Source organism: Odocoileus virginianus, chromosome 3 (genome assembly GCF_023699985.2).
Source record: "Odocoileus virginianus isolate 20LAN1187 ecotype Illinois chromosome 3, Ovbor_1.2, whole genome shotgun sequence".
NCBI lineage: Eukaryota > Metazoa > Chordata > Mammalia > Artiodactyla > Cervidae > Odocoileus > Odocoileus virginianus.
This window is the reverse complement of record NC_069676.1, coordinates 55644759-55663456: the sequence shown is the minus strand read 5'-3', so window position 1 is coordinate 55663456 and position 18698 is coordinate 55644759. Positions and strand designations below refer to the sequence as shown.

The window sequence follows — 18698 nt, the reverse complement described above, 5'->3', positions numbered from 1 at the left end:
GTGTTAACCATCTGATAAACTGCACACAAGTGTGCTTTGTAAAATATAGTGTTGTATTACATACAGATTTTTTCTCTTAAGAATAGTAAAAGAAGTGATCCTAATAATTTATAGATGACTAACTCCCATAAAATGAATTGTTACCTTAAAGATGTACAAAAAATGTGTCATAATTATACAGGGAACATGCTTCAGGGAGAAAACCTTCGGAGAATACTCACGCATTCATAGCACACAGCGCACATCTGTTACTGTATGTTTTCCCATCTGTGCCACAGACAGCTGTACCACCAAGGGTACAGATAAAATTCCCAGCCCTTTCTCCTTGCTTGAAATCATCACAATTCAACTGCAAGAGACATAATCAAGGAACAGCAAAATGTAAGAGAGAAGATATTCCTCAGATACATAAATAGATTAATATTGTAAGCCCACAACAGTATAATACAGTGGAGAACGAAAATATAATAAGGAGGTTTCAGTGAGCTAACAAAATCATGAATAATTAAACATGGTCCAAGAACAGAGATATAGCCTAATTTCAAAAGAAATTATTTCAGTAAGATTTCAGACACCTGCTATCTGGGTGAGGTGGGCCAAGTCACCTCTCTGATATTTAGCAAACTGTCAAAGCCTGCCTGCCTTCTCTACAGAGTAGTCATAGGGTCCAGTAGACAGTGGATATGAAAGCTCTCTGTAAACTATAAGCTCCAATAAAGTTTTTATAGTAGTATAGATTAGAGTAATGATCAAGAGCCAGATTGCTGGGTTCATAATTGTAAATCTGCCACTTACTAGTTGTGTGATTTGGGACAGTTATTAACCACTCTGCTATAGTGTCCTCATTTGTAAAATGCATATATTACCAGATTCTCGGGATTATAAAGATATTTAAATGTATTGACACACATACAGCTCTTAGAACAGTACCAAACATATCCTGGCCATTCATTATTGTTGTTGCTGTTGTTATTTTAAATTATTTCTGTACTGATAAGCCAACAAAGCTAAGCACCTTTTAGGGATGATGAGAGAAATTCCAAAATCTCTGCTCTAATAATATGACGTATACAAAGTGACAAACCTGTTTGGTGAGGAAAACAACCACGCTAGGTAACAACTGAAGACTAGTGTTCAGATCTCAGATTGCTACCCACTCACTTCACCTCTTTGAACTTTACTTCCCTATTCTGAAAAATGGGAATTCATACCCGATCCACATTACAGTCTTGTGGTGGGAAAGAAAGAAACAGTTGTGAAACATTATTTGGCAACTCATTATTGTGACATAAGCTAGCTAAAGAAGACACAGAGTTAACTGGTATTTAATCTCTATCTAAAACCAAAGAATATGATATCACATTTATCAAAAAAATTGTCATTATTGTCATAACAAAATGTTTTAATTATAGATTTGAAAACTTAGAATATGGTCCTACGGCCTAGTATGCCACACAATACCAAAGATAAAAGTAGCACGGACACAAATGTAAAATACATTTGTGAACCAGAAGATTACACTGAGGAACTCTCCTAGAAGACAATTAAAAAGAAAAATGAACTTAAACTAGGAAAGAAAATCTTTAAAACATAGCCCACTCTTCATGTCCTATGTTTAGGAAAAAGTTAAAAATAGAGAGAAAACAGGATGAGCCATGGCCATATGTGCTATGTTATTCATTTGGTTGTTCATTTATTCCTCAAAACCCATTATATATTTACTAGACTCTAGGTATTCCACTAGACTATGACCCTAGCGTAGCAAAAAATAGAATACATACTCCAAGGGATTTACATTCTAATGGGACAAGATAGACAGTAAACACAACAACTTTAAATTATAAGTGTTATGAAATATAGCATCCAGATGGTGGCTATTTTAAATATAGTGTCAAGACAGATCTTCCTGCAAAGGTAACATTTACTGTGAGATGAGATTAATGAGGAGGAGCCAGGCATTAAAGATCCGTGGGAAGAACATCCCTGGCATGGAGAACTGCAAAGGACTGGGGATAGGAATGAGATTCTCCTGCTTAAGGAGCAGAGAGAAGAGAAGTGTTGCTGGAGCATAAGGAAAAAGCAGGAGCATGAAGAAAAGCTGTTGATTTTCTCTCACAAATTATTTCTGGAGAAACTGCAGAAGCAAGGGGATAAGGATCCAAGCAATTAACTTGGGGCTGTCCCTCCTCTGCCCCTTCACCAGTGAACTCAACAGCAGCTACTAAGTCACAGGTGTTGGCAGGGTGACGGGCAGATGAAAAGCCCAGCTGGGAGGTGGTGAGAACAGGTGCAAGCATTTACCACTCCACCTCCACCTCCTCCTCCAAACTCCAAGGGCTGGTGGGTCACAGCCCACAGAGAACACCTCTTCCTGATGCTGACAATTTCTGAGAGCTTACAGATGGATTCCTGACCTGGTCAAGAGGCAGCAAACTAGAGTCAGCAACACTGGTTCTAGAACCTTCAGCTCTGGCACTTAGCCCTTGTCCTCTCCCGACACTCACCAGGAGAGGCAGAGGCTGAAGCTTGGCCTTGAATATTTCCTAGCTCACTTTAGCAGAAAATAATTACTAAAAAAAAAAATTAAAGTTGAAAAATGCTCAAATAGGATAAGAAAACTAAGAAGAGAGCAGGCAGAAGCAACAATAATACTACTTAACATATAGAATTCAGTCCAAAATGCATTATAGGTAACAAAGAAGGACATTACATAAGGGAAGAAAATAACAAGAAAGCATAATAATCATGAGCATATATTCAATAATGTAGGCTCTAAATATGTCAAACAATAAGCAATAGAATGTAATCATTACATAAATCAATAACTGATATTAGAGGTTTTAACACACACTTCTCAGAAACTGACATATCAAAGGAAAAAATTAAGATGCTTAAGTTATTAGAGTTTAATAGAAAACTACATCCAAAAAACAGAAAACAAACAATTTTTTCAGAACATATAAAACATGTATAAAAGCAGAATATTTATCAGGCCACAAAGTTTTATGAAATTCCAGAGGATCACTATTAAATGGCCTATGTGGTTTGAACATAATTCAATAACATTAAAGGTTAATTTTAAATGTAAAAATTATCACATATTTGAAAATCAAATAATGTATTAATAAATAGCTTTGGGAGTAAGGAAAATTAAGAAATGATTGGCAAAGAATGACACATGAAAACACTTCAGGAGCAAATCTGAGGTAGATGATCACTGATACCTTCAAATACCCTTGTCATGAAACTTAAAAAATGAAAATTTAAAGATCAAAGTACTGCTCAATTCATTGTAAAATGAGCAGCAGAGCAGACATAAATAGGAATGAATGACATAAAGAAGAGAAACTACAGAGGAAATTAATATAAAAGCTAATGTTGGGCTTCTCTGGTGGCTCAGTAGTAAACTCCTGAAGCACCTAGGACCTGTGTTCCATAAGAGAAGCCACACGCTGCAACTAAAGGGTAAGCCCCCGTTCAGTGCAACTAGAGAAAAGTCCACAGAGCAATGAAGACCCAGCGTAGCCAAAAGTGAATCAATCCTTTTTTAAGAATCTAAGGTTATAGTTTCTAGTACAACTGATGAAAGAGAAGATAACAGTTTAAGGATAGCAACTTAGCACCCATGCACAATAATATTAGAAATAATTGTATCAACTTTGAGAAATACCGTTGAAGCATACTGTGAGTGTCTGTATGGATATCAAAATGGAGACATGGCTATAAAAATCATATAAAATATCTACACTGGGGTAATAAGCAGGAGGAAAGTTGAACAGATGAATAATATTAACTGATATATTAGTCTGAGATATTCTCTCCCCAAAATGCCCCAGTTCAAATAGCTTTAAAATCCATTTTTCTAAAACTTTGAATTCAAGGAGTATGTACTAGAGGCACAGTTGCTTTTTTTTCTTAGCATATAACAATTTCAGCCTTTTGATTGGGATATCAAAACCATTTCACTTAATATAATTGTTCATAGGATAGTATCTATATATGCTATGTTTCTATTTGTTTTCAATGCACTCTTGTTCTTTTTTACTTCTTTATTCTTCTACTACTGCTTTATTTTGGGTTAAATATTACTAGTGTGTCTTTTATTCTTGTGTTGATTTTATGTATTTATTATACATGTCATTTCTTTTGTTTAATTTATTTTTAATTGCAGGTATACTTGTCACTTCTGATTGGTTGCTCTGGTGATTATAATAAGCATCCTAACTGATCACAATTTACTACCAATTAATACTTAATTTTAGTAAAATATAGAAACTTTGCCCTAATTGTAGCTCTATTTTCTCTATCCCTTTCTATACTATAACTATCATATATGTTATATAATATTTATACACCCAATAAAACAGCATTATAATCATTGCTGTATATAATATCTTCAAAAGAAGCTAGGTGAAAATAAGCAACATATATTTATAGAGTATGCCATATTTACCATTTCTAGCACTTTTTCTTTGTATAATTCCAGGTTATCATCTGGTGGTCATTTCTTTAAACTAAAGAACTATATTATTACTTGTAAGATCTGTAGGCAACAAATTCTCTCAGATTTCATTGATATGGGAATATCTTTATTTTGCCTTAATTTTACAGGATAATTTTTGTGGATATAGAATATTGGTTAACATTTTTTTTTCTTTCAGCACTTTGAGCATCTCATTCCATTGCCTTCTGAACCTCATTATTTTAAGTGACAAGCCAGTCATCAATTATAACTTGTATATATAATGCATCATTTTTTCTTCTGCTGCTTTTAAAATTCTCTCTTGATCTCAGCATTTTCATCATGAGGAGCCTAGGTGGTGGTGGAGGTATTGTTTAGTCATAAGTCATGTCTGAGTCTTTTGTGACCCCATGGGCTGTAGCCTGCCAGGCTCCTCTGTCCATGGAATTTTCCGGCCAAGAACACTGAATTGAGTTGCATTTCCTTCTCCAGGGGATCTTCCCAACCCGGGGATGGAACTCAAATCTCCTGTATAGGCAGGCAGATTATTTACCACTCAGCCACCAGGGAAGCCTGAGCTTAGCTGTAAATCTCCTTTATCCTATTTAGAATTTGTTGAAACCCTTGACTATAAAAATTAATTTTTTCATCCAGTTTGATACATGAAAGTGAAAGTCACTCAGTCATGTCCAACTCTTTGCAACCCCATGGACTACACAGTCCATGGAATTCTCCAGGCCAGAATACTGGAGTGGGTAGCCTTTCCCTTCTCCAGGGGATCTTCCCAACCCAGGGATTCAACCCAGGTCTCCCACATTGTAGGTGGATTCTTCATCAGCTGAGCCACAAGGGAAACCCAAGAATACTGGAGTGGGTAGCCTATCCCTTTTCCAGGGGATCTACCCTACCCAGGAATTAAAATGGGGTCTCCTGCATTGCAGGCAGATTCTTTATCAACTGAGCTGTCAGGGAAGCCCAGTAATTTGATACAATTTAAGCCATTTTTTCTTCAAATAGCTTTTCTATCCAGTCTCCCTCTTTTATTTCTGACATCCCTGTTTCACATGTATTGATATACTTGTCTCAAGGATTCTGTGACTCTGTACATTTTTGGTCAATATTTTTTTCCTTCTGTACTACTTCTGTTAAACTTTATTAATCTATCTACAAGTTTCCTAATTTTTTAACATTTGCTTTTATTTACTTATTTGGCTGTGCCCAGTCCCAGCTGGAGCACACAGGATCTTCAATCTTCATTGCAGCATGAAGGATCTTTAGTTGTGGTACGCGGACTCCTACTTTCAGCATGAGGATTCTTGGTCGCAGCAAACAGACGCTCAGCCACAGCAGGTGGGATGTAGCTCCCAGACCAGGGATTGAACCAGGGCCCCCGGCACTGGGAGCACAGATTCCCAGCCACTGGACCACCAGAGAAGTCTCCTACTAATTCTTTTTTAATGCAGTCTCAGAGCTGCTTCTCCCTAGATCTGTGTAATTTAACGGCAGGCCAGTGATTGGACACAGTTTATGTACAAACTTCTCAAAGCCAGTAAAGTTTTCATCCTCCACAGAAGGACCTATGTATGTATGGGAGAATATTAAAAACTCAGGCTATTTTTATATCTTCCTCAGCAATTTGCTTTTCTTGGGGATATTCTTGTGTCTTATAAGTGCTTGCACATAGCTTCATGATCGGCCAGGACTTTGTGGATTGTTTAGCCCCTTTTTGCCTCCTGCCCTTTATGAAGACTTAGCCAGAAATATGCTTACTGCTACAACCCTAAGGTCATTCTCCTTACTGGACTAACCAAAAATATCTCTGGATATGACAGTTGCCCATAACTCCAAATTAAATAAACCCCTTTCAACATTGGTGATGCAGTTACTGATCCACATACTCTTCTCTTCTTTGGTAGACCCTTCGTATCAACCAAGCCACGGGGATGAGATGTGATTATCATCAAGCAAGAGGACCATAGACTCCCATCATTCTTACCCAAAGTTCAACAGTTTTTCAAGCATAACTGATTCTCAGATTAACATAGGCTGCTGGTCAATTTCTAGAGTGCTAAAGTGGTTATTTTATTCAATTTTGTGTAGCATTATTGTTGTTCCTTGGGGAGGGAATTTGCTGAACTCCTGATTCAATAGTTTGAAGTGCCACCCCTCAGGGTAATTTTACACTGTTTCTCAACCACATGAGAATAATTAGAATGGAAAAGTAGAGACTCATTTCACTTATAAAAATAGCTTAAAATTTTCTAAATATCAACAATGCAAATTCAATAGTGTACTAAAAATGCAATGTGATTAGTATGATTTACTCTGAGAAAATAATGATTTGATATTAGTGTGGTTATCCAGAAATATATTATATTAATTGAATGAGAAAAATTGTAAAATTATTTCAATAGTTGCCAAGAAGGCATGTGATAATGATTAAAACATATTCAGAAGAATAAAAACAGAAAGGAACTTCTAAATTTACTAAAGTTTACAGAAAAAAATACCTATAGTAAACATTATATATAATGGAGAAACTTTATAGATATACGGCATTTAAGATAGGCTGAGAAATGGCAGTTTGAAGTTCATTATTACTGCTACTGTTGAACTACTATATGAACTCTATAGATTGTTGCCAATGATATAAGGAAAGAAAAAGAAATAAAGAAGTGACAAAATTGAAAAGGAAGTTGTAGAACTTCTATTATTTGCAGATGATGTGATCAACTTCCAAGAAAAAGAGAATTAACATGTAAAAAATAATAATTAACAAGGTATCATAAAGGTTTTTAATATAAGATCAACTTATAGAAATCAATAGAATTTGTCTATGCCAACAATAATCAGGTATAAATACCATAAATAACAAAAATACCACTCAAATGAGCAGGAAAATTGCCAATTTCCTAGGTCTTAGCAAAAACATAAAAATACGTATGAAGAATATTTTATGGATCTCATAAGATATACAAAAACTACACGAATTAATGATTTGATATACTACACCTTTGGTGTGGCCAAGTTACTATTGTAAAAAGCCAATTTTATGCAAATTAATTTATAAATTCTCTGTAACCTGAAACATATTCAGTTTCCAAACTCATTTGATTTTTTTATAAACTTAGTAAATTTTTTTATTTCAAATATTTATGTGGAAAATATACTACCTGTGCATAGGTAAGTCAACTTTGAAAAAGTGAGAAAGGGGAATTGCCTTATTAGTTATTAAAGAAATGAACTAATATGAACAAAAAAGGAACTTAGAAACACATACATGTAACCCTACTTAATATACTAGAAAGCTGGAAACCTAAATCAATGAGAAATACTGAATGAATGAACTGATCAATTAAAAAACAAAAGTTTCTACATAGACCAAAGATGTTAGTGATTAGAAATTATGGAAGTTCAGAAAACTTGGGTGGAAGGAATGGAAATCATGAAAAGGAGTCAAATTGAAATATTGGTTGGAGGCAAAACCAACAAGTCTTGTTGATGGAATGGATATCAGAATTATAAGGTTAAAGAATGACAGATACACTAATGAAGAATAGATTGATAATGCAAGAGAGAGGATGTCTGTAGGAGAAACTTTCTTGAACAGGTAGAGCATCTTATTCTGAGAGTAAGAGTCAGGGTTAATTTTTGATGGGAGAAATCTAAGTAGAGAGAGTAGATTGTTTTCTTTTATAGTAAGGAGCAAAATAACAACAATAAAATTGTATAGTTGCATTAGTCTATTCACAGACATGTAAAAATCTAGACAGAAACTACTTTAAGGTACACAGCCAAATATTAACTGCCTTAATTTATAAGTAAATAATTTCCTAGATAGCAAAATCTGTAACCATAACAACTTTATTGAGAGGTCAAAATTATAATTCAGGCATAAAATGATAACAGAGAAATATAATGTCTCAATATTCTAGAATTTTCTTAAAAATCTTATTTTAAAATTCAGTAAATGTATGTCTATATATGAAAACATATCACTAGTAATGTTTTAAAACAATTAAAAATGATATATGCGTGTGTGTGTGTGGTGTATTTGGGGGATTTTTGTCACTTACTTGTATTTTGTATTTTTTTAAACACCACTGATACATAGGCTTTTCATGAAGAAAAAAGAGGAGGGGGAAGAGGAGTAGAATGGATTTTACATTGTAAGCCTCTCTCTAAATGTGACAAAGAAAGGCAGATTTGAAGAATACAAGTAAACTTTTCTGACCCTCACAGATTTGGGGAGCAAAAAAGCAGCACCCTTTTCCTCAGAGTTTATAATTATTCATCAGTTACATGGTGACTGTGTTATTGTTTTAAAAGTGAGACCGTTTGAGCCCAGGCAAAGACTTTGGTTGACTAGGTCTACTGTGGAAGCTGAGGTGCTGAGACAGTCCTGAGTAACACTGACAAGGAAGATGTTAGCTTGGTTAGACCAGGGATATTAAGGTAATTTGGGTGTGCCTTCCTTGACTGATCATTTTAGTTATGTGTCAGAGGCACGAGAGGAGGAAGAGAAAGAAGATATTGGAGAAGAAGCTACATGGAAGACCTGGAATAATATGACTGCTTGTCAGAACACCTTGTGATAGCCCCAGCTTCATCAATACCTTATTGTGAGATGTTGTAGGCCAGTCAGAGATTTTGCCCAATCAGGGCTTAGAATTTTTGTTTTTTTATACAAATAAAAATTTTTATATAATTAAAAAATTATGTATAAAGGGAAGTGGTTGTGTGCTGGATTGCATCTGTATAGCTTTTTTCATTTTATTTAATTTAAAAAAATTTTTTACCACAGAACCATTTTCTCCAACAAATATTAGCCTGAATCCCAATTTGCAAAATAGATATAAAGAAGCCAGTCTACTTGAATTACAGGAAATCTCCAAGTATTAGAAAATACGTTCAGAGAAAAAGAGAAAGGAAATGAGTCACATGCTGCTAACACATGTTAAACACTGTAGCTGACCTTTTAAATTTAGATTCTCATTTGATCCATGTTCCATATCAAAAGTGAATAAACTGAGACCCAGAGATACATAAATTGTCCAAATTCTGAGACTTGAACTTAGTTCTATAGTCCCATGAAGGTGTTGTTGGAACCAAGACAGGATAGTAGGAATAAGAAATGACTCTGCAAGGCAGTCATCACACTGGTTTACTCCACCTCTTAGCATCTGTTAGTGCCTGGAATGTCTTCAGACAGTTGGTCATGGGTTGGGCCTATGGACAAGCTGTACCAGATATTTAGCCCACCCCTGGACTAAGCCCTGTTCCCTCCCTTCTAAGTAGCTGGCTTCACAACAGGCGATGACCTAGTAATTAGGAAATAAACAGATCTGAATAGAGTTGAATGTGATCTCCAAAGCAAATATGACAAGTTGACTCAAAATAGTCTCACCTTTCCTGGGGCAGTAGCCCTGGAGAATCTTGTTAAAAGCCTGGACCTTTTCTGGGATTTTGCTTCTTTTTCCCTGGAAGATAACAAAGAATAGAATAGCTCAGACATGCTTACCCAATTTTTAGGACTAATATCATATGTGGTAAACTGAATGAATTTTGGCTATTCTCAGCCCAGTCTAGCTTGTCAGAAATGGAAGTATATCCAGAAATGACCACAGGTACCACAAACTTCTCCTCAGTACTGAAATATATCCATCTTAAATGTATTCCTATTGAAGGCAACAATCTCTATTGTTAACTGCACAACACACTACCCACCTTAAATACTGCCAACATCCAGGTGGTCACCAGCTCCAAAATCCATTTGTACTATTTTAAGAATGCTCTCTTTGAAAGACTATATTCACATCAACCCAAAATCTACCCACTTGTCTTGGTCTTAGGTTCCAGCCTCTTAAGGACCCACAGAACAAACTGAGCAATTTAAAGAAAACCTTAATACCTCATACAGTCTCCTTTCCAGGTTAAGAAACCAAATTTATCTCAATATAATTTGCATAAGTGATATAATAATTGACTGAGTGACTTCAAAGTGATAAATAACCTGCCTCGTATATCTAAAGGCATTGTATTTTTATTTTTCAATAAATTTAGTCTACTCATAGTTTCAGTCTCCTATCAAAACATCCTATGTTAACAAGTAGAAAACTCTTTAGTAAGTAATACATCTACTGGTTTACATTCAGCTTTCAAAAGACTAAGGATTCTTCAGCTTGCCCTGCGAGTCTCTCCTCCCTAAATTTTGCCCTGCCTTCCTTCATCTTCCAAAGTGTCTCCATTAGAAGCATATATGATAAGAGCTTTGTTATCCCAATGTTAATAACTATGTCCAATAAAATCCCTTGACACATTACCAGTTATAACATAATTATCTTCAATGGGTTAGCTTAGTGTTGTTTTGGTACCAGAGTTGAAGTTTTGACGGTTAGAAACTGAGAATGAATTCCCTGCTCAAAAGTAAATTAAGTTTCTTTGATTTGAGGATTTTCCTTTTCCAACCCACTTTTTTTTGGGTGTCACTGGAGAGAAGGAAATCAAGTTAGGAAGCATTGCAAAGATGTCAGTAAACTTCCAGGATATTAATTCTGAGTTGCAGGCAGTTGGAAGCTGCAGTTGATTCTAGAGTCCTTTCATGCTAGCATAACCCTAGACGTCTGAAGCCCTACCGGCAGCTCCCAGAGCCAGGCTATATCCTGCTTCTCCTGCGTGGCTCCCACATCACTCTCAGGGGTGCAGCAGTGTCAGGTCTTAACAGGCCCAAGAATCCTTTTCTCCCAGGGTCAGAAAACTCAACTTGGAACTACATCCTCAAAAGACTATTAAGTACTACCTAAAGTATTGATATGGAGCCCTCTGAGATATTTTGGAACACCATGAGTGATTATTAAAATCTTTCTGTGTGGGTGGCATTTATCCAACTTTACTTGACAAAAAGTATCATCTGTTGAGCATTATTATTTATCCACTTAGATTCAGAAAAATATATGTGACAGAAAATAAAGATAATATATTGAGTTCACAGAATAGTGATAATTCAAAACACTTGAAAGAAAGATAAACTTTACTCACAATATCATTTTGCACATAGCACATTTGTTGACAAACACTATTCCATCAGGACTTTGAGAAGGTTTTTTATCTTGGGAACAGAACAGTTTTCCATTTTTCATCAATGCTCGAAATTCACTGCATGTTTCCTTAGGAAAATATGAAAAAAGTGTTTACAGAAACCTCATCACAGCAAGTTTTACCTTCTAAGAACAGTGTTATTTCATAACCACTACCCTCTTTGTATGGAAGACATTCACTCAACTTGATACAGATAATACAAATAAAAGTAATGAATCTGGATTGTCTGTTGGAAGTTGAAAATTCACCTAAAAGCATTCATCTAAAACCATTAGCAAAATGGAAAGAACAAAGGACTTGGAGTCAAAAAACCTGAGCCTATATGACAGGGTTCTCATTTATAAGTCCCATAGTCATGGCAAATGATATTCTCAAAGGCCCACTTATAAGTATACATGCTTCATAAGTTTTGTGTGGATTAAATATTGTAAGCATGTAAATCCCTCAAAGAGGGCCTGATACTTTGTAGATATTCAATAATTAGGTTCTCTACCTCACCGCTTCTTCCTGCTTTGTATAGTTATTGTTATTGCCATGCTTATTATTGGAATATGCTAATCTCATACATATAAAAATGTCTAATATCATAGTTCAATAATAATTGTCATTGAAAGGCATATGTAAAGGTTGCTGAGAAGGTTAATTCAGTATATTTAATGAAGGCCTGCTGTATGACACTCAGGTTTTTTCTAGGAGCTTAGTATCAATGGTACATTTGAACTACCTAGTAAAGCCCTGATTTAAAATATTACATTACCTACTAGTTTAGGAAATTCACTGGTCTATATTTTGTTTTGTTTTGACTTTGAAAAAAGGTTTCAATATCCTTGTAACAGAAAAAATAAGTAATTAAATCAAGACTTTGATCCAATGCTGACAAATGCACCTCTTCCAAAGGATTGATTATAGAATTCTATTCAACCTCCCATATCTTTATAGTAACTAGTCAGTCAGTCAGTCAACAAACACTTACTATGAGGATACTATGCTCTTCTAGGTGTCATGGATATAGCAGTAAATAAAGCAGAAGGATCCTTGGCCTGAATGGTGTTTACCATCTGATGGATAATGATGTACCTAACCCAGCACCCTACACTTGGGAGGCAGGTGATAGCACTTGCTGAATGAAGAATGATTAATGGTGAAGAAGAATACATAATTTCAGAGGCCAGCCCCGGGAAATTTTGCTAAGGGTAACATACTAACAAATCTCTAAGATTATCATCACCAACCAGTGATTTTATCTGGGTAGCACAACAACAATTTATGGCAGCAGACTGACAACTAGGTCTCTTGAGATCCACGTCTGGTCTCTGATTCTGTAGTATTTTATGCTGATATTGCAAGTTACTGCTTAACTAGCCGGATATAACTGAACCTATAAAGTCCAGGTAAAAATCCTGTCATGGGATAAGAGAAAAGCCTGGTGTCTTTGTAATAGAAATATATTTCTGTGAGGCAGGTCTTAAAGAACATACTAAACACAAAAATTCATGAAGAATGAAGCTTTAAATAGTTTCTATTAGTCAACTGAAAAAAAAAACACTATCAACCAAAATAATTCCTGAATTGGATTTCTCCAATATCACAATTAGACAAATTCTTAAATCTGAGAAAAACCCACTTCCTGTTTTGTTTTGTTTTTTTTTTTACACAAATGGACAGCAGAGTCCCAGAAAATAGGTTTAGAAATTTGTTCACAATTTGTAATCAGTAAAGATGGAACTCAGTGCTATTTTTCTGAGTTATGAGGTTATCCAGTGTATTCTCTTGGGCAAGAGGAAAAGCCCATAAAAATTGAAAGAAACAGTTGCATTTTTCTCTGGGAAAAGTGAAATAACTTCCCAATGACCATGATAGAGAGGGTTGAAACAGGAACAGGTCTGGACCATAAAGGGTCCTGAGGTGGTGAGATGACTTCTCTGCAACTGTTTACTCATGATGTAATTTCCAGTCTTTGGCTCATTTTTACTTTGTCTGTTGCTGTTTTCTCCACTTATCTCAGAAGAACTGGAGCCCTGTAGGGCCAAGCTCTTTCTGTTTTCTTTCACTGGCTGTGATATCTGTCTCATTGTCTTCCATTGTCCCTCCCCAGGCATCAAGATAAACCCCCAGGAGCTGGCATCATCCCTGCTCTATGTTAAAGCACCAACAAGGCTGACGTGGCTTCTGGGATGACAAATGTAAGCATTTGATAAAGATCCTTGTAGATCACTCTGGTGCTTTTCTGTGCTGCTCTGGCTCATGTTTGTAACATTCAACATGTTTTTATGGTACTAGAAAGACCTCGAGCTACCGAACTCAGAAAATAAAAAAATTCAGCATTGTAAGGAAGACAAAATCAATAGTTTTCATTTCTGACAAAATATTCAGACTATGATCTGAATTATTTCCAGATAAATAATCACTTTTCATATTCTTTTTGCTTTTGTCAACATAAGAGGTAGCTAAATTTCTGTTTTTAAAATGCTTTTCAGTGAAATAAGAATTTAACACTATGAGAAATATCCATGCAAAATTTGAAGTATGCACTGGAAACTACCACCCATTATAAGAGACTCTGAAAAAAGAAACATATTTCTTCATGAACAGTGAGATTTACACAATACCCTTCTTTTTAAGTATAAAATATCCAAACAAGCATGCTCTTTGATTCTCAAAAATCCAGTCTTTTTTCCTACCCTATCATCCCACTCTACTTATGCAATGGAAGTTTCTGAACCTCTTTAATCAGCAAACTTCAATAAATAATAGAGACTATAATGGAATTCTCTAGAATATTCCTGTAAGAAGTTTCTCTTTTTAAAAAAAGTTAACAATAAAACACAGCAAGAGTATTTTAATCATGTTTATGAGTTTTGGTGTAGAGAACAATCTTTGTACTATTTTATTCTTTTAATGTTCATCTTTAAGAGACATTGTAAATATCTGCTACATAACCAGAAATATTTCAAATCTGAAATAATGGCACAGTTGTGCACGTGAGTGTGTATGTGTGTGTGTATAATTGACTCTCTCAATGTGGCTTTCAAATATATTAAAAAACACTTAATTTCTATAGAAATTAAACACAGATGCTTCTGCTCAGTCTGCCGTGAGTTGCAACTATCTTCATGATTTGCTTCTTCTGCATCTTATGCTATCCTTGTTCTAAGGCTATCTTCTCAGAGGAAACTTACCTGACCGACTATCTCTATTGAGAAGAACTGATACCATTTCCATCCAGAGAAATTCCTATCTTCTATCCTTCTAGTGCTAATCATTACTTAATGTACTGTATATTTTTCTAAGTTATTTATTAACTTGTCTTTTTCTTCCCTTACAATGTAAGCTCCATGATGGCAGGATTCATTTTTGTTTTTATATTCCCAGCACCTCAAACAGGATCTGACATACAAAAGATGCTCAGTAAATATGTACTGAATGAACTATATACACTGAATATATACAAGATATAGACAACTCCTTTTTGCATAGTGATCACAAGAAAACCTATTTTAGCTTCCTATGTGTGTCATGACTTTTTCAGCTGTTAAGCTGAACAAGAGTAATTCACTAATGTGTTCGTTTGTGGAATTGTAAAGCATTCATTTAGTGTGATAGACCACCTCTTGCCAACCTCTGTTATCATTAATGCATCAACGTATGTGTGTGTGTGTGATTTATGCCTTGATTCATAAAGACCTGTTTCTGTGTTTTTAACAAAGCTATTAGTGCCCATCAGTATAATATGTCTGTATTATTAATATGAAGGTGTTGGTCACAGAACATTTTTCTTCAGGGATCTTGGAATGAATTCAATGAACAGAAAAAGCAGGACTAACCTGATTTACATCTTCACTGGCAGCATCTGGGACAAAAATATAGAAACTAAAGTTAAGGGAATGTACAACATTTGATAAGTAAAATGAACAATCCACTGAGTGTAGTATCTTGCTTACTTTAACAACAATATATTTTAAAACCACAAATTGATTTGAACACATTAAAAAGCACCATGGCAAATAAAGTGAGGGCATTACACCAACAGTATATATAATAACAAAGATCTCTCACTCATAAAGTGCCAATTTCTTAAAAAAATAATATTCATATACTTTCTGACCCCCTCAAAATATCTAACTTCTTAAAAAATCCTTTCAGAATGAAGTATTGTAGGCTTCTTTTAAAATTATAACACACATATCCAATATAGCAATCACAGTTTTAAGGAATAATGTAACATAAAATTTATATCCTATATATATATAATTAAATTTTCTGGATTCTGATAATACTGTCTCCTCATCACAGCCACACAATTTAGAGATCTGGTAAATATTATGATTAATTAAAATCACAGACTAATATGCTATCTCATTAACAGACTTTTTTTGGTACAAAGACACTCATTTTAGGAAAGTGGGTATCGTTTGTGTATAACAGTCTCCTCATTCTCCATCTCTGAAGTTTCCTTTTAAAATATGTAAACACTTCATAGCAAGTTAAGTCTAGGTAATCTGTGTTCCCTTCAAATTCAGATAGCAAAAGCAAAAACCTATCTCCTGGCACCCAAGAAGTCCCTTACCATGTAGAAGAAATATTTTCAATTCATTTAGGATTTGAAAACACAAAAATAAAATTTGCTAGAAAGCATACTGGTTTAAAACCAGATGATTGAATTTGATTTTTTAATGCTTTATTTATAAGTAGAGTAATAAAGTATACATATTAAGTACATCTAAGTTTTAAATATCTGTTGTATACATAATTCATATAATTTTGTTTCATACATTTAATATTCTAAATATGTATAATATATATATATAATTCATAACACTGTGAACTTATATGTTTGGTAAGGGGAATATGGAAGACTCTATTAGCTTTTCAGAATTAATGTTGAATTAATGGAAGAATTTCTGATGAATAAAAATTCAGATTATCTCAAAATACATGTCCTTTTTAAAGATACCCAAGTTATAAAGTTGCATATGTAATTCTTCAAAACTCTAAGTCTGGCAAGATAGTTCAGGGTTTTGTATAAACATGCATGTACACACACACACACACACACACACCGAGGAGGGAGGGAAGGAGAGAATTCCCTGCCTAGAGCTTTGGAATATGTGGCAAGGGGCTTGGATTACAGGCAAATTGCTCACCTTGTATGAGACAAACAGCCAGGGTCAGAAGCATTGGCACTGTGGTTATCTTCATGTTGATGATGATGTAAGTTGGTTACCAGTCTGCTCCTTGCATTGCTCACCAGCTGGTGCTCTAAGACTGAAGCCGTGGAGATGCAGCTCACTTTTATAATATCACTATGGGTGACACCCACAACAGCCAACACTGCAAAACCAGTTGTTCAAGGTCATGCTAAACTTAATATACCACATCAATTTAGTTTCCATCTTTTAGGATTCTGTCAAGGTGGCAGATTTGCACAGAAGCTATTTCTAAAGTAGTTCTAATGTGTTCTCAAGATAACTGCCCTAGAAGGCAAGAGATTATGTCCAAAACTCAAAGTTTAATGCTCCAGAGTCCAATATGAGAACTGAATTTCTCACCAACACTAGACACATTTCCTCATACACAAACGTGTTTCTAATTCAGCTCCCTTCATAAGTGAGAAGGGAGGGGAAAATAAGGCAGATGAGTTGTCCTACAAGTCAGGTAAAGATTTAAAGACATCTGGAGAAAGCTGCTCAGAGCAAGAGCACCTAGGGTTCCTTTTGCTTCCATCTGCATCTGTCCTAGAGTGTTTCAATTCAGTGTCATGGACTCATATATAAGTTATAAAATGACCGTAAGGGATAACTATCAAAATTCAAACACTGAAGACATGGGGAAACAGAAGAAGCTATGAGTTTCCCAAAAGCACACCACTGAGATGGAAGAGAAGACCACAATTTCAACATTTTTTTCAACTCCATCTGCTGCTTCACCACTATACATTAGTAAAGGCAGAAAGATGTGAAATCGAAACTTGTGCGTAGCTACTCACATTCTCCACACACACACACACACAAAAAGCTTGCACACAGCTACTTTTTACAGTTTTTCAATCTGAAAGACATTTTAAATCTGCAAGCCTTATCTGTAGTCTAGCCAAACATCATAATCATAAACATTAGAGATGCAGGGTTTAACTTTCCACAGTCTTTCACTTTCCAAATTACTGTTAGGAAATTTTCACTTAAATCAGTTTTAGATTAAGTTTACTCCTGTAATACTTCATTATTTAGTTTCCCAAGAAGTAAAGAAGAAACAAAATATTTAAAAGTATAGATAACTTTTCCAGAGAAAGTATCTTCTCTTTAGTTCCTTCTTCCATTCTACAAGTAATGCCTTTTGTCTACTGGTTTATTTTATTCCATTCAATAAAGCACCTGGAGAATTATGCAAAGGTGACTGAAATCAAAGCCAAATGGTTGGATTATGGTATTCTATACATTTCCAAATCTATAGAAAGGAAATTTTGGATTCAATGGGATCAAAGCCCTTTTAAAGATTGTTCCAGAAAACTGATCTAAGGCTAGTCAATGCTGAGGTCATGTCAATATTCTGAATATACCATCAAAGCCAGACTATTTCCTTTTCTTTCTTTCATGAAATAATTTCTTTCTTATAAAATATAATCATTGGTCTCAAAGTCTGTGCTGTATTTCTGTATTTCTTTCCAAAATTTAGTAAAATTAGTGACCATAGGAAGCAAGTTCAGATTGCATTGCTATTACAGGTTAGAAAATTGACATCTGTCATAGCTTAATGGAAAGAGATGGGACAGGGAATCAGAAAATTTTTCTGTTTCTGTCTTTGCAACTATACAGTGTAATGAAAATGAACATGGCTTTGGCTCATAGTAAACCTGGGTTCAAATCTTGATCATGAGTTACCAGCCATGTTGTCTTGGACAAATCACTTATTTTCTTTCAGCCTGTTTCCCAATATGTAAAGCAGGGATAGTAAAACTATACTGTACAATTGTTATAGGAGAGGTAAATCGTGTGTGCATGTATGTGTGTAAAATGTTCAGGAAAATTCCAAATATATGTGATAAGCTTTATACTTGATAGCTGGTCTTGCATTTTCATCCCATTATAATGATGTGGCTTCCTAGGTAATTTCTAAGACTCCAAGAAAAGTCAAAATCTCT

General features: G+C 35.0%; 1 protein-coding gene across 4 annotated transcripts in view; it reads right to left on the bottom strand.

The window, feature by feature from the left end:
* Window positions 1-16883, bottom strand: part of SPINK5 (serine peptidase inhibitor Kazal type 5) — an 87893-nt gene extending 71010 nt beyond the window's left edge. For 3 of the 4 annotated variants that reach the window (XM_020891235.2, XM_070465605.1, XM_020891236.2), the window contains exons 1-5: window positions 16705-16883; window positions 15385-15410; window positions 11501-11628; window positions 9870-9942; window positions 222-349 (exon numbers count right to left, since the gene is read on the bottom strand). In XM_020891235.2, the coding sequence (XP_020746894.2) occupies window positions 222-349; window positions 9870-9942; window positions 11501-11628; window positions 15385-15410; window positions 16705-16759 (410 nt within the window). In that variant the 5' untranslated portion in view covers window positions 16760-16883. The remainder of the gene's footprint in view (window positions 1-221; window positions 350-9869; window positions 9943-11500; window positions 11629-15384; window positions 15411-16704) is intronic. The other variant, XM_020891237.2, reaches the window with a different exon arrangement.
* Between the last annotated feature and the right edge of the window lie 1815 nt (window positions 16884-18698).